The 16,364-nt window shown below is 44.9% G+C and overlaps 1 protein-coding gene across 3 annotated transcripts in view; it reads left to right on the top strand.

Moving 5' to 3' along the window:
• The first annotated feature begins 684 nt into the window (after positions 1-684).
• The window catches only part of ccar1 (cell division cycle and apoptosis regulator 1), a 131,999-nt gene continuing 116,319 nt past the window's right edge, over positions 685-16,364 (top strand). For 2 of the 3 annotated variants that reach the window (XM_078536018.1, XM_078536016.1), the window contains exons 1-4: positions 786-998; positions 3,974-4,093; positions 4,544-4,713; positions 16,312-16,356. In XM_078536018.1, the coding sequence (XP_078392144.1) occupies positions 4,024-4,093; positions 4,544-4,713; positions 16,312-16,356 (285 nt within the window). In that variant the 5' untranslated portion in view covers positions 786-998; positions 3,974-4,023. Of the gene's footprint in view, positions 999-3,973; positions 4,094-4,543; positions 4,714-16,311; positions 16,357-16,364 lie in introns of all 3 variants that reach the window. The other variant, XM_078536017.1, reaches the window with a different exon arrangement.

Here is a 16,364-nt window from a genome sequence, read left to right as displayed (position 1 = left end):
GCTGGGGTTTGGGGCGGTCGGTGTCCGGTGGGTGTCCGGGCTAGGGTTAGGGGCGGTCAGTGTCCGGGCTGGGGTTTGGGGCGGTCAGTGTCCGGTGGGTGTCCGGGCTGGGGTTCGGGGCGGTGGGTGTCCGGGCTGGGGTTCGGGGCGGTCGGTGTCCGGGCTGGGGTTTGGGGCGGTCGGTGTCCGGTGGGTGTCCGGGCTAGGGTTAGGGGCGGTCAGTGTCCGGGCTGGGGTTTGGGGCGGTCAGTGTCCGGTGGGTGTCCGGGCTGGGGTTCGGGGCGGTGGGTGTCCGGGCTGGGGTTCGGGGCGGTGGGTGTCCGGGCTGGGTTCGGGGCGGTGGGTGTCCGGGCTGGGGTTCGGGGCGGTGGGTGTCCGGGCTGGGGTTCGGGGCGGTGGGTGTCCGGGCTGGGGTTCGGGGCGGTGGGTGTCCGGGCTGGGGTTTGGGGTTTATATTGAGAATCTCCATCATTTTGCTGTCTCTGTTTTGATTTTCTCTCAGGAGCTAATCAGCTGTTGTCTTGTGCGTTTTCAAGCGACATTTCTCACAGAAATGCCAGACCTGCTGAGTTTTTCCAGGTAATTCTGTTTTTGTTTTGGATTTCCAGCATCCGCTGTAGTTTTTTGTTTCTATTTCTAACAGAGAAATAAACCCGCCCCAAACCCCAGCCCGCGTGCTGACGTTGAACCGGCGTCCTACCCCGCGTGCTGACGTTGAACCGGCGTCCTACCCGCGTGCTGACGTTGAACCGGCGTCCTACCCGCGTGCTGACGTAGGCGCTGCTGTCCCGCTCGAGGTGAGCAGTCTTGGCCCAGGCTCTGGTTCCCCTCTCTGTCTCTTGTCTTGTCCGCCATGTGCTGCTCTGTCTGCCGCCTCTTACCTCCCTACATTGGGCAGCGGGTGTCCGTTTTTCTGTCTATTTGACCCTGAACCTGTCCGCGGGAACTGTCGCAGCCGGTTGGACAGTGCTTGAGGGAGTAGGCCGCATCGGCCTGGGGTAAATACCCGTGGGGGAGGGGGGCGAATGCACCCGGGGGCAGGGGTAGGGGTGGCGGGAGGGGGAATGTTCCCCGGTGGGAGGGGGAAATGGGGGAGTGGTGGCGAGAGGAGTGTGGTATGTCGGCGGGGGTGGAAATGTTCCCGGTGGAGTGAGGGGGGAGGGCGGGGATGTACCCGGGGCGAGGGTGGGGATGTACCCGGGGCGAGGGTGGGGGTGGTGATGGCGGAATGTTGTCCCCGAGGGCGGGATGTGCCGGGGAGAGTCTCGAGGAACTGGGAATGTATCCGGCGGGTTGGGGGTAAATGTACCTGGGGGAAGTGGGGTGGGAAGGTGTACCTGGGCGAGGTGGGGGACATGTTTTCGGGGGAGGGGGCTGCGTGAGGTTAATGTTCCCAGGGGTTTGGGGGGGATGGGTTTTGGGAGGATGTATCCCGTGGTTTGTGGGTCGTGGGGGGGATGTACCCAGGGGAAGGGAGGTTTGGGGGCGATGTACCCGGTGGAAGGGAGGTTTGGGGGCGATGTACCCGGTGGAAGGGAGGTTTGGGGGCGATGTACCCGGTGGAAGGGAGGTTTGGGGGCGATGTACCCGGTGGAAGGGAGGTTTGGGGGCGATGTACCCGGTGGAAGGGAGGTTTCGGGGCGACGTGCCAGGGGGCAGCGGAGGTTTGGGGCCGACGTACCCGGGGGCAGCGGAGGTTTGGGGCCGACGTACCCGGGGGCAGCGGAGGTTTGGGGCCGACGTACCCGGGGGCAGCGGAGGTTTGGGGCCGAAGTACCCGGGGGCAGCGGAGGTTTGGGGGCGACGTACCCGGGGGCAGCGGAGGTTTGGGGGCGACGTACCCGGTGACAGCGGAGGTTTGGGGGCGACATACCCGGGAGCAGCGGAGGTTTGGGGCCAACGTACCCGGGGGCAGCGGAGGTTTGGGGCCGATGTACCCGGGGGCAGCGGAGGTTTGGGGCCGACGTACCCGGGGGCAGCGGAGATTTGGGGCCAACGTACCCGGGGGCAGCGGAGGTTTGGGGGCGACGTACCCGGCGGCAGCGGAGGTTTGGGGGCGATGTACCCGAGGCATTGGGGAGGGGCATGTAGCCGGAGTTGGGTTATGTGCCTAGGGAGGGGTTATTTGGCCTGCTGGGGTTTGATTGACTCCTTAGGATTTAATTTTTGTGCATGATGGAGGTTGTGATGAAGACTCTTCAGCGTTTTATTGTAGAGGTTTTGCCTGGTTCAGTGTGTTAGAATGCTGAATGCTTGTTATGTCGGTTTCGTCAAATTGCCTCATAAGTTTCATGCGTGTAATCAATGATTTACAAATGGACTACTTGTGCGTTGTGGCAACATCCTGAAGAAATGATTGGTGGATTGTCAGTGCAGTACACAGTGCATTGTTCAAATTCTGCCATATAATTGTCAATATCGCCAGTTGCCCTAAGATCTACTCACTGACCCTCACTAATTTAACAACACTAACACTTCGGACCCGGGGATAAAAGCCGTGTGTGAGTGAGGAAAACGTTACATTTTCTGTTTCCAGTTGATATGTGAAAAATTCACAGCTGACGCAACTCTTTCCATGATGTATACTGGAATCAAGCTCTCATGTCGATTTCATGCAATGTGGGCATCACTGGCAAGGCCAGCATTTGTTGCCCACCCCTCATTGCCCTTGAACTGAGTGGCTTACTTGACCATTTCAGAGGGCATTTAAGAGTCAACCACATTGCTGTGGGTCTGGAGTCACATGTAGGCCAGGCCGGGTTAGGACGGCAGATTTCCTTCCCTAAAGGGCAATAGTGAACCAGGTTGGTTTTTACAACAATTGACTTTGTTCCATGCTCACCATTACTGGGACCAGCTTAATTAATTAATTGAATCCAAATTCAGCAGCATTCCTGCTTGGTAATGGGTTCTGGCAAACACGCAAAGAAGATTGTGTGTTTTCACTTGTGCTAAGAATTACTAGTGTGGAATCTTATCAAGTGCATTTGGAAAGAACAGTTATAAACATCCATAGTGAAATCCCAGTCCACCAAATGAGTCACCTCCTTGAATAAAGCAGTTAACTCCATACATCCATGCTGACTCTTGGATGCACATGCCACATGCTTTTCCAACCCTGTGGATAGATTCCAGATGTTACTTTGACAGGTCTGTCGTTCCCTGGACCTGAAATTGAACTCTGGCATCTATTTATTGGGTGTATGATGATAATGGTGGAGGAAGCAGCACGTTTGGGGTTTATATCCAATCCTGGAACGATGCCAAAAGGAGTATGCATTCTCTTTTTGCCTTAAATCTGTACTGCCCCCTGTGCACTGTCACCACACCGCAAGGTCATTATCAGGCCGCATCACTAGTCGCCAGGTCCCTGGCAGGCACACACTATTAGAACTGGCCCTTTATGCTGAAGCCAAACTCCTCTTCCTCCCTTACATAATTGAATGGTAATTGCAATTTTTCAAATCTATGGCATAATTCCTGAGTTTAGAGAAATTTGGAAAATTAATATATTGCTTCATATATTTCTTCTAATTGAGTGGAAACCTTCACTTCCCGGAGTTTTGCCTGCAGTTCATTATTTTTTTGATGACCATTTTTTATTCACTTAATCCACAAAATTACTCCTCGTAATTTATTTTTAGATGACCTTATACAGCTGGTATTATTTATTTTATTTGTTGTGAAAACCAATAAAGTACTCATTGAACACATTTCTTCCTTGTTGACCATTATTGTCTCACCTGCATCTGTCTGTAATGGGCCCACATTCCACTTTATTTCCCTCTTGTTCTGGCAGAGATCATTACGTTCAGTTGTCAAAGTTGCTTATTCAAATCATCCTGAAAAATGTGCACTTTGACACCAATTTCAGTAGAGTTGTACATGACAGTAAATGGTAATGACTTATGGTTTAATTATTTAGTACAGATATGGGTAAACATTAACCTTGCCTTCTACCTTTAACTCCCAGAATAACCGAACCTGATATAAGATTAAGGGCGAGACTCTTGATTTGTGAGCATGGCTCAGTTTGGAGGACAGAAGAATCCCCCATGGACCACTCAGTTCTCTGCTGCTGTTACACAGCCAGGTCAGTATTTCTCAGTGCCGCTATTTATTGTGTGTATGTATATCTCTCCCAAGCCGAGCACTATGTGTTCAGTCTCAACAAGTGTATAGCTGTGGTCTGAACACCTGGTCACCTTCAGAACTTGTGTCTAGTTCACGGATTCTGTCTACTAATAAGCTTTTTAAGTAAAAACAGAAAATAGTTGAACTACTCAGCGTGTCTGGCTGCATCTGTGGAGAGAGGAGCAGAGTAAAACTTCAACTGTTCCTCCCTCCACAGATGTTGCCTGACCAGCTGAGTATTTTCAGCGTTTCTAATTCAAGTTTCCAGCATCCACTGTATTTTGCTTTTGGAAGGTTGCTTAAATGGTGCTGGTGCGATCACTCCCATTGTTTAATCCTGATTATAGTTTGGTCTTCGTCATGTTAAAATGCAATCAAACTATTGCTGTACTTTTTGTTGTTTCTTCAGGTGCCCTTGGTGTTCAGCCATCATTGCTCGGGGCCTCTCCAGCCATGTATACCCAACAGACAGCCCTGGCTGCAGCAGGTCTCACCACCCAAACAGCTACAGGCTATCAGCTCACCCAGTCAGCAGCCTTACAACAACAGGCAGCAGCTGCAGCTGTTGCACTACAGCAGGTAGGATTGCCGAGTATCCTAATGTCATCAGCAGACATGCAGAGAAATCCAGTGGCACCCTTACATCAGTGTTGTGTTTGAGATATCCTACAGTTACACTTTTGATTTCTGCAGTCCTTCTTGTTAATGCAACGATAAAATAACAACTGCCTAGTTGCTCTTTAGCTATTATTTGGGATGGAAATCTACTGTCCTAGAGACGGAATTGTTTTGGTCATGGAATTTTTAAAAAACTAGTGAATGTTCCTTCTTGTGGTCACTATAGGTCAGATATATATCGGCAAATGTCCCTTTAAAACTAATGATTATTCTATGTTGTGGTCATTGTAGGCCAAGATGCAGAGGTATGTCTCAAAATCTGGATTGTTCAATTGTTCAGATGATTGATGGGGCCAGTAATAGGTCAGATTGCCATAAATAAAAACAAAATGCTGGAAAAACTCAGCAGGTCTGGCAGCACCTGTGGAGAGAGAAACAAAGTTAACGTTTTGTGTCTGTACAACTCTTCTTCAGAACTGAAGAGAGGTAGAAATATGATGAATTTTATACTGTTGAAGGGGGGTTGGAGCAAAACAGAAGGTCAGGGATAGGTGGGAGCTCAGGATAGTTGGCAAAGATGTCATGGACACAAGATGAAGGGAGTGTTAATGTAAGTGTTTAAAACTAAAGGAGGTGCTGATGGTGGCTTAAAGGTAAGAGAGCAGAATGTGTTAATGGCAGAACAAGGGTCAGCTTTCTGTCAAAGCAAAACATAAGAACAAGTGACAGGTGGCCCTGTGGGTGGGGGGGGGAATTGGACTAAGAAATGGGGCAAGATGGAGGAGAGAAGTCATGATCTGAACTTGCTGAACTCAATGTTAAGTCCAGAAGGCTGTAAGATGCCTCATTGGAAGATGAGGTGCTGTTCCTCCAGTTTGCGTTGGGCATCACTGGAACATTGCAGCAGGCCAAGGACAGACACGTGGGCATGATAGCAGGATGGTGTGTTGAAATGGCAAGTGGCAGGAAGGTGTGGGTCATGCGTGTGGAATGAGCGAAGGTGTCACCCACAAATTCACCCAGTCTGCGTTTGGCCTCCCCAATGTAGAGGAGAACACATTGGGATTCAGCGAATACAGTAAGACTATAAGATGTAGGAGCAGAAGTAGGCCATTCGGCCTATCGAGTCAGCTCTGCCATTCAATGAGATCATGGCTGATCTGATAATCCTGAACTCCACTTTCCTGCCTTTCCCCATAACCCTTGATTCCCTTCCTGATTAAAAATCTGTTATCTCAGCCTTGAATATACTTAACGACCCAGCCTCTACAGCCCTCTGCGGTAAAGAATTCCACAGATTGACTACCCTCTGAGAGAAGAAATTCCTTCTCATCTCTGTTTTAAATGGGCACCCCCTTACCCTGAGATTTTGCCCTCTGGTCCTAGACACTCCCACAGGGGGAAACGATCTCTTAGGTGGTTTGACAGGGTAGATGCTAAGAATCTTATGTTTTAATAAGATCACCTCTCATTCTTCTAAACTCCAGTGAATACAGGCCCAACCCACTCAACCTCTCATAAGGAAATCCCTCCATACTCAGGATCAACCTAGTGAACCTTCTCTAGACTGCCTCCAATGCCAGTATATCTTTCTTTGGATAAGGGGACCAAAATTGTTGCAGTATTCTAAGTGTGGTCTAACTAGTGCCTTATATAGTTTGAGCAAGATTTTTATACTCCATTCCCTTTGAAATAAAAGCCAACATTCCATTTGCCTTCCCTATTATCTGTTGAAATTGTATGTTAGCTTTTTGGGATTCATGCACAAGGGCTCACAAATCCCTCTGTGCTGCAGCCTTTCTCCAATTAAATAACATCCAACTCCTCTTCTTCCTGCCAAAGTGCATAACCTCACATTTTACCACATTATATTCCACCTGCTAAGTTTTTGCCCACTCACTTAACCTGTCTACATCCCTCAGTAAACTCTTTGTGTCATCCTCACCACTTGCCTTGCCACCTATTTTTGTGTCATCCGCAAACTTGGCGATAGTACATTCACTTCCCTCATCTAAGTCATTCATATCTATTGTAAATAATTGAGGCCCCAGCACTGATCCCTGTGGCACTCTACTAGTTACAGGTTGCCATCCCAAAACTGTCCCCTTATCCCAATCCTGTCTTCTATTAGTTAGCTAATCCTCAATCCATGCTAATATACTACCCCCAACACCATGGGCTCTCATTAAGTAGCCTTATGTGCGGTACCTTTATCAAACACCTTTTGGGAATCCAAATATATTACATCTACTGGTTCCCCTTTATCTATTCTGCTTGTTACCACCTCAAAGAACTCTAATAAATTTGCTAGGCATGATTTCCCCTTCATGAAGCCATGCTGACTCTGATTGATTAGATTGTGTAATTCTAAATGCTCTGCTATTACGTGCTTTATTATCGACTCCAACATTTTCTCAATGACAGATGTTAAGCTAACTAGCCTATAGTTACTTGTTTTTTGTCTCCCTCCCTCCTTGAATAAGGGTGTTACATTGGCCGTTCTCTAATCCTCTGGGACTTTTCCAGAATCTAAGGATTCTTGGAAGATCAACACTAGTGCATCCACTATCTCTGCAGCTACTTCCTTTAATATCCTAGGATGCAAGCCATCAGGGGACTTATTGGCCTTTAGCCCCATTAGTTTCCCTAGTATTTTTCTCTAGTATTAGTTTTTGTATTTATTTCCTCCTGCAACCCCTTTTGCCCCATGATTATTTAGTATTTTTGGAATGCTATTAGTATTTTCTACCATGAAGACTGAAGCAAAGTATTTGTTCAACTCCTCTGCCATTTCCTGTGGTTCCCCATTATTATTTCCCCAGCCTCATTCTCTAAGGGGCTTATGTTCACTTTGGCCTCTCTCTTCCTTTTTATATATTTAAAGAAGCTCTTACTGTCTGTTTTTTTTTTACTTGCTAGTTTACCCTCAAAGTTTATTTTCTCCCTCTTTATTTTTTTTTTGGTTATCTTTTGTTGGTATTTAAAACTTTCCCAATCCTCTGTCTTACCACTAATCTCTGCCACATTGTATGTATTTTCTTTCAATTTGATGCTGCCCTTAACTTCCTTGGTTAACCATGGTTGGTTTATCACCTTCCTTGAATCCTTCTTCCTCACTGGGAAACATCTTTGTTGTGAGTCATGAACAATTTTCTTAAATGTCTGCCATTGTTCATCAACCGTCTTTTCTGCTAAATTCCTTTCCCAGTCCACTCCAGCCAATTCTGCCCTCATTCCATTGTAATTACCCTTATTTAAGTTTAACACAGTTGTTTCTGACCCAAGTTTCTCTCACTGACGCTGAATGCTAAGTTCTATCCTATTATGGTCACTGTTTCCTAGGGGATCCTTTACTCTGAGATTATTTATTAAACCTGCCTCATTACACATTACCAGATCCAAAATAGCCTGATCCCTGGTTGGATTCACAATATATTGTTCTAGGAAACTGTCCCGAATACACTCAATAAATTCTTGCTGCTGTCCAGCTCTGCCAATTTGATTTCCCCAATCTACATGAAGATTAAAGTTTCCCATGATTAATGTACTGGCTTTTTTACATGCCCTTATTATCTCCTGCTTTATGTCATACAGCATAGCTACTGTTAGGGGGCCTATAGACTACTCCCACCAGGGTCGTCTTCCCCATGTTATTTCTTACCTCTGCCCATATGGATCCTACATCTTCAAATCCAAGATCATTTCTTGATATTGTACTTATTCCATCTCGTACTAACAAAGCTACCCCACCACCCTTTCCTTCCTGTCTGTCCTTCTGGAAAGTCTCGCACCCATGAATATTTAGTTCCCAGCTTTGATCTCCTTGTAACGATGTCTCCGTAATGGCTACAAGATTATATCCATTAACGTCTATTTGTGTCCTTAATTCATTTATTTTGTTCCGAATAGTATGCATTCAAGTAAAGGGCCATTAATTTTGCCTTTTAACCATTTTTTTTCCCTCTTTGACCCTGTTTACTGCTTTTTTAAAAAATGTTTACACCCTGTCCCTTCCTGTCACACTCTGGGTATCATTACCTAAATAGCTGCCCTGCAAGGCTGCCATGTCCTTTTCCTTTTTAAACCTATGTACCTCCTTTCCAGAACCCTCCGCCTTTCTAGTTAGTTTAAAGCCCATTCTCCAGCTCTAGTTATTTGGTTCACCAGAACACTGCTCCCAGCACAGTTCAAGTGAAGCCCGTCCCACTGGAACAGCTCCCTTCTACTCCAGCACTGGTGCCAATGCCCCATGACTAGACCAAATTGAAGGAGGTGCAAGTGAAGCGCTGCTTCACCTGAAAGGAGTGTTTGGGGCCTTGGACAGTGAGGAGGGAGGAGGTAAATGGGCAGGTGTTGCATCTTCTGCGATTGCATGGGAAGGTGATGAGGTTTTGGGTGTGTTGGAGGAGTAGACCAGGGTTTCACAGAGGGAACGGTCCCTACGGATGGCAGTGGTTTGGGGGGGTGGTGAGGGGAAGATGTGCTTGGTGGTGGCATCATGCTGGAAATGATGGAGGATGACCCTTTGAATGCAGAGGCTGATGGGGTGAAAAATAAGGACAAGGGGAACACTATCATGGTTCTGGGAAGGAGGGAAAGGTGTGAGGGTAGAGGCGTGGGAAATGGGTCGGACACGGTTGAGGGCCCTGTCAACCACTGTGGGTGGGAAACCCCGGTTCAGGAAAAAGGACGACACCAGAAGTGCTCTTTTGGAAGGTGGCATCATCAGAACAGATGTGATGGAGACACAGGAACCGAGAGAATGGGATGGAGCTCTTACAGGGAGCAGGGTGTGAGGAGCTGTAATTGAGGTAACTGTGGGAGTCAGTGAGCTTGCGTTTTGCAGAAGACCTTGGCTGAGTCTGCAAGCATGGTCCAGAACTTCCTGTCGCTTGCCATTTTAGTACACTATCTTGCTCTCATACCCACATGCCTGCCCTTGGCCTGCTGCAATGTTCCAGTGAAGCCCAACGCAAACTAGAGGAACAGCACCTCATCTTCCAATTAGGCACTTTACAGCCTTCCGAAATTAACATTGAATTCAACAGCTTCAGACCAAGAACTCTCTCTTCCATCTTGAGCCCTTTTTTAATCCATTTTTTTTCCCCCCAACCCCACCCCCACAGGGCCATCTGTCACTTGTTCTTATGTTTTGCTTTCACAGAATGCTGACCCTTGTTCTGCTATTAACACATTCTGCTCTCTTACCTTTATGTCACTATCAGCACCTTCTTTAGCCTTTAACACTACCATTAACACCTCCTTTGTCTTGTGTCCATGACATTTTTGTCAAATCTCTCCTGAGCCCCCACCTATCCCTAATCTTATTTTACTCCCCTTTCCTCCCTCTCTTAAACAGCATTAAATCCATCACAACACATTTCTACTTCTCTTGAGCTCTGAAGAAGAGTCATATGGACTCAAAACGTTAACTCTCTACACAGATGCTGCCAGACCTGTTGAGCTTTTCCAGCATTTTCTGTTTTTATTTCTGATTTCTAGCATCTGCAATATTTTGCTTTTACTTTAGGTCAGATTGCCACCTTTTGCCTGTGCTGTCAGGCCCAATATTGAGAACTCACAATGTGAGGAATTTCATGACAAAATCTTTGCATCCAGCAAAATGAATTTGAAGTTCTGTTATTTTTGGATCCCTTAGAGGAGGAATGTAAGGAGAGGAGGAAGCCATTTAGTCCTTTAAGCTTGTTCCACCGTTCAGTGTGATCATGGCTGATCTGCGGCCCAACTCTGCATACCCAACTTTGCCTCATGTCCCTTAATGTTGTAAGGAGCATATCTTTTATTTTCTGTTGAACTGTGGATTAGAATTACAATGGCTGCAGGTTGAAAGACATGTCCACTAGAGCAGGATGAGAGATATATACAAAGTTGCAGACCTGGAACAGAGTGTGCCATGAAGGACAGGATGGTGCCGAAAGGCGTCCTGAACCAAGGGCGCAGCCTGACAACAACATTTTAATTGGCTCTTGACCAGGTGGCCAGGGCTTTGTGTGAGAGCAGTGTGCAGAATAGCTCCTAGCCTGAAAGGAACAGGACCTAAAACCTCTCCCTCCTGTGTGGAAGATTCATGTAATTCCACAATAATAGCTAGCTGGTTTTTTTCTCCTCATATCTCTATAACCTGCTCACTCTTTCTGAAAACCCCTGTCAAGAGGCAAAGAGGAAAACCACTAAGACATTGAAGGCAAGTGCTCAACCAGTGAACTACAGATTAAAGGTGCTAGAAGAGCACCTCGTGTCATCAACAAAAACTGAAAGGAATTTGGAAGACATCGATCAAAATTAACCCATGGAACCCTGTACCCCAGACTGGTGCTATTGAGCTGTTTCATCCCACCCTTAAAATCCATGTTTTGTGTGCCTTGTGGGTCTGTGTGTGTGTATAGGGATTTAAGAAGGGGGTAGAGTTTAAGTTATAGTGTTAGAAGTTAGCAGTTCATATTTCTTTCTTTTGCCACTAGTTAAAGACAATTTGTTCAATAAACAGTTATTTACTTATTTAAAAATCTGATGCTTGTATTCTATTAACCTAAATTAAACAGTTAGGTAGAACTCTGGCAATCTGGTGGTTTGGTCAAGGAAACACCAGGTTTGTACTGTCAAAAATAAGATGGCAGTGGAAACTGCTGAAGCTTTCCTGCAAGTGGACGAGATGCCCCTGACAATTTTACAAGGGATCCCAAAAGCCAGGTTAATCAAATTGGCAAGTAAATTAAGAGTAGGATTGCCTGCCCAAGCTAGGAAGGCAGAGATAATTGAAGAGGTGGCACAGCATTTGAAATTGAAAGAAATACCCGAGACCCTGAGTTCTCCAAGGGGTGGTTCATTGGAATGGGCTCAAATTCAGTTGCAAATAAAAAAAAATTGGAACTAGAGGCAACAGAAAAGGAAAGGGTATTCCAAAGAGAACAGGCAGAAAGGGCAAAGAAAGAAAAGGAGAGGGCATTTCAAAGGGAACAAGCAAAAAGGCAGGAGAGAGAAAGAACACAAGAAACGGAATTAGAAATGGCAAAGTTAGAAAAGGAGGAAAGAGAAAAAAATAGTTCTAGCTTAAAATGCTGGCAGTTAAAAAAGAGACACCAGTGGGTGAGGCAGGACTTATTTCCAGATCAGAACCTTGTGGGAATATGTCTAAATTTGTACATGATCTTCCAAGGTTTGAGGACAGGGATGTTGAAGCGTTCTTTATTTCATCTGAGAGGATAGCTAAACAGATGAACTGGTGAAAAGAAAACTAGACGTTGTTCATGCAGAGCAAATTGACAGGTGGAGCACAGGAAATTTATGCTTCACTGTCACAGGAGGTTTCTAGGAGTTATGATGTGGTGAAAAAGGCCATTTTGAGTGCATATGAGTTGGCCCTTGAAGCATGCAGACAGAAGTTTTGAAATTTAAGGAAACAGCCGGGCAAACTTACATTGAATTTGAAAGGATTTAAGCGAAGTAGTTTTGACAGATGGATACAAGCATTAGGTGTTGAAACTACGTATGAAGTTCTCAGAGAGACCATTCTCGTGGAAGAATTTGAAAACTCTCTACTTTCTGTAATAAGAACCTATGCTGAAGACCAAAGGGTTGCAACTGCTCAACAGGCAGCAGTCATGCTGACGATTTTGAGCTGATCCGTAAAACCAAACCTTTTTTCCATCGCCGCCATAAATTTGAAAAGGATAGAAAGTGGGAGAGTGAAAGGAAGGCAAGTAGCCAGGGTAAAGAATGGATAGCTGGGAATACCTTGAGATCTGTTCCTCAGATCAGGAAGGAAGGTACTGAGGGTGAAGGTGAAACTTGAAGGCCTAAGTGTTTCCACTGTAAGAAAGTGGGATACATTCGTTCAGGATGCTGGATGTTGCGAGGGAAGCCCATGAGACATATTGGAGTTCATGAGAGAGAGTCCGAAAAGGGAACTCAAAAAGAAAATGCCACGGATCAAATTATAGCTTTAACTACAAGGAGGTAAACACTGCTGTGAATGCAGGTGAAGTGAATAAGATAAATGAGAGATATAAAGAGTTTTTGTCTAAAGGAAAGAGAACCCTTTTTCATCAAATGATGCAGCTAAACCCATAACTATGTTAAGGGACACAGGAGCTACTCAAACTCTTTACCTGGAGAATGACCTCGTTTTCCCTCCAGAGAGTTCAATGAAAGCTAAAGTACTGGTAAATGGCATAAGTAGAGAGTATATCCCGGTTCCATTGTACAAAGTGCAATTAGAATGTGATTTGTTATCTAGGTCGGTGGTTGTAGGAGTGGTTAAGAAATTACCTGTGGATGGAGTTGATTTACTTCTGGGGAATGATTGGCAGGAGTGAAGGTTATAGCTTCACCCATAATTACAGAAAGTCCTAGAGAGGCTAAAGAGACGGAGCAGTTATAAGAACAAGTTCCTGGTATTTTTCCATTGTGTGTGGTGACCAGAGCAATGGCTAAACAAAGTCCATCACCAGAGGTCAAAGTAATACCACAAACAGATGTTAGAGTAGCCAAAACTTTCTTTAAAAATGAGGATAATTCAAAGGAAGCGTTTGGCCTCATTGATTGAGGCTCAGAAAGCAGATCCAGAGTTGAAGAAGTTAGCACAGTCAGCTCGTACTGAAGCTGAGGCAGGAGGGGTTTCAGAGCGCTATTGCCATAAAAACAGAGTTCTGATGAGGAAGTGGAGACACCCTCACAGACCTGCGGTTGACAAGTGTACGTCAGATAGCGGTACCACCCAAATATCATTAGGAGATATTGCGAATCATATATGAAATTCCTATTCCTACGTAGGAATACGGAAAACCCAAGCATCGATAAACAGGCAATTTACCTGGCCAAGATTTCATAAGGGCGTAGTGCAATTTTGTAAAACGTGTCATGCATGTCAGGTAGTAGGTAAACCTCAACATGTAATCAAACCAGCACCTTTATTATCCATACCAGTTTTTGAAGAACCATTCAGTCAGGTATTAGTAGATTGTGTAGGACCATTACCCAAAATGAAAGCAGGATATTAATATATCCTTACAATCATGGATATGACAACCCGATTTCCAGGAGCTATTCCTTTAAGGACAATTACAGCGAAGGTGGCAGTAGAAAAGTTAACTCAGTTTTTCACTCGTTATGGCCTACCAATTGAAATACAATTCGACCAAGATTCTAACTTCTTGTCTAAAAATTTCCAGGGCATAATCAACAGTTTGGATATCAAACAACTGAAGTCTACCGCCTATCACCCGCCGACACAGGGAGCTTTAGAGAGATACCATCAGCCTCTCAAAACCATGATTAAGACCTATTGCCATGAGCTCCCAAAGGATTCTTACTATTGGTTACCAGAGATTCCCCAAATTAATCTACTGGTGTTAGGCCGCTCGAATTGATTCATGGTCATGAAATAAGAGGCCCATTAAAAGTGATTAAGGAAAAGTTCCTAAAGCAGAAAGACGAATTCTTCATGTTGGATTACGTGTCCATGTTTCTAGAAAGACTCACAGGAGCATGTAAAATAGCACATGAGCAAACTATTGGAAAAGAGTTGGAGAAACAAGACAAGTCAAAATCCAGCACACGTGATCCAGAGCAGAGTGACAGTAAAGAGGCGAAGTCTAGAAGCCGAGATAGAAAACGGAGTAAAGACAAAGACAGAGAGAAAAGGGCCAAATCTAGAAGTAAAGATAGGGAATCGAAAACGTGAAGAAAGAGAAAAAAATACAAACTCAAGCAGAGGCAGGGAACAAAAACACAAAGAAAACTGGGTTAAATCCTGTGGTAATAATGTGGAACAGGACAAGAGTAAAGATCAAAACAAAAGAACAAAATCAAAAACAAGGAAAAGGGATAGGGAAGCCGGTGGGGCACTTTTGCAAGAAACCAAATTGATATCAGAGGAAGTACTCTACAGTAGAAAAAGAAACTCTAGCATTGTTGTTGTCTCTTCAACACTTTGAACTTTGTCTGACATGATAACAAAGAAACACTGATCACAACTGATTATAATCCGCTGGCTTCATTGAAAAGCTTAAAACCAGAAATGTGAAACTGTTTAGATGGAGTCTCTTGTTTCAATCATTCGATGTAAAGATTGTTCACATTGCTGGAAAAGATAATGTGATCGTGGATGCATTGCCCCAAGTGCAAAATACTAAAATAAAGTTCAAAGGGTAAGAAATGCTGAAGACTCTATAAGATTGTAAAAGGGGGAGGAAGGATGAATGAAAGTAAGTCTCGGTGTTTTGTTGTCCATGTGTCACATACCTTGTGATGAAATGTCTTTTTGAAATGGCGCTGCATCTGTTGTAAGGGTGGAGACATGTAAGGAACATACCTTTTTATTTCTGTTAGACTGGATTAGAAGTACAATGGCTGCAGTTTGAAAGACATGTCCACTGGGACAGGATGAGAGATGTATACAATGTTGCAGTCCTGGAACAGAGTGTGCCATGAAAAACAGAATGGTGCCGGAGGAGTCCTGGAACAAGGGAGCTGCCTGACAACAGCATTTTAATTGGCTCCTGGCTAGGTGACCAGGGTTTTGTGTGAGAGCAGTGTGCAGAATAGCTCCTAGCCTGAAAGGAGCAGGATCTAAAACCTCTCTCTCCTGTGTGTAGAAGATTCCAGTAATTCCACAACAATAGCTAGCTTTTTTTTCTCCTCCTATTTCTATAACCTGCTCACTCTCTCTGAAAACCCCTGTTAAGAGGCAAAGGGGAAAATCACTGTTAGAGACATTAAAAGCAAGTGCTCAACCAGTGAACTACAGACTGAAAGTGCTGGAAGACTACCTTGTGTCATCAACAAGAACAACGGAATTTGGAAGACATCAATCAAAATCAACCCATCGAGTCCTGTACTCTGGAATTGGCGCTATTGAACTGTTTTATCCCATCCTTAAAATACGTGTTTTGTGTGTCTTTTGTGCCTTGTGGGTGTATGTGCAGGGGTATAAAAAGGGGGTAGAGTTTGTTATAGTATTAGAAGTTAGCAGTTCATATTTCTTTCTTTTGCCACTGGTTAGCGACAGTTTGTTGAATAAACAGTTATTTGCTTATTAAGTTTACAAACCTGGTGCTCGTATCCTGTTAACCTAAATTAGGTTAGGTAGATTTGGGGCAACCTGGTGGTTTGGTCAAACTTTTCACATTTGTCGCAGCGAGGGGAACAGTGGGGTTTGATATTACAGTGCACTGTCCCCGCTGAGTCGTGACAATGTCTTTAACATTAGATCCAGCATGAAGTTCCAAGCTTCTGCCGGCTTTTGTTTGTAGAAGTGTTTCCTGATTTTACTCCTGAAAAGTGTGGCTTTAATTGTTAGACTTTGTCCCCTACCCATGGAAATAGTTTCTCTCTATCAATGAATGTACAAATGTTTGATTGTGTTTTGGGCTCTTGGGGACAGATGTGCCTTTGGAACCGTTTTACCATCAATAAATCTGCCAGAAGAGATACTGCTTGGCATTTCATTTCATGCATTGTGGGCGTGTGTAAAGATAGCAGTGAATACCATTATTTTGATTATTTTGGTTTTCACAATGTTATCTGTTTATTTTTCAGCAATATCAACAGCCTCAGCAAACGATTTACAGTGTTCAACAACAGGTTTGTGT

This window comes from Cetorhinus maximus, unplaced genomic scaffold (genome assembly GCF_964194155.1).
Source record: "Cetorhinus maximus unplaced genomic scaffold, sCetMax3.hap1.1 HAP1_SCAFFOLD_826, whole genome shotgun sequence".
NCBI lineage: Eukaryota > Metazoa > Chordata > Chondrichthyes > Lamniformes > Cetorhinidae > Cetorhinus > Cetorhinus maximus.
This window is presented reverse-complemented; position numbering and strand designations above follow the sequence as displayed.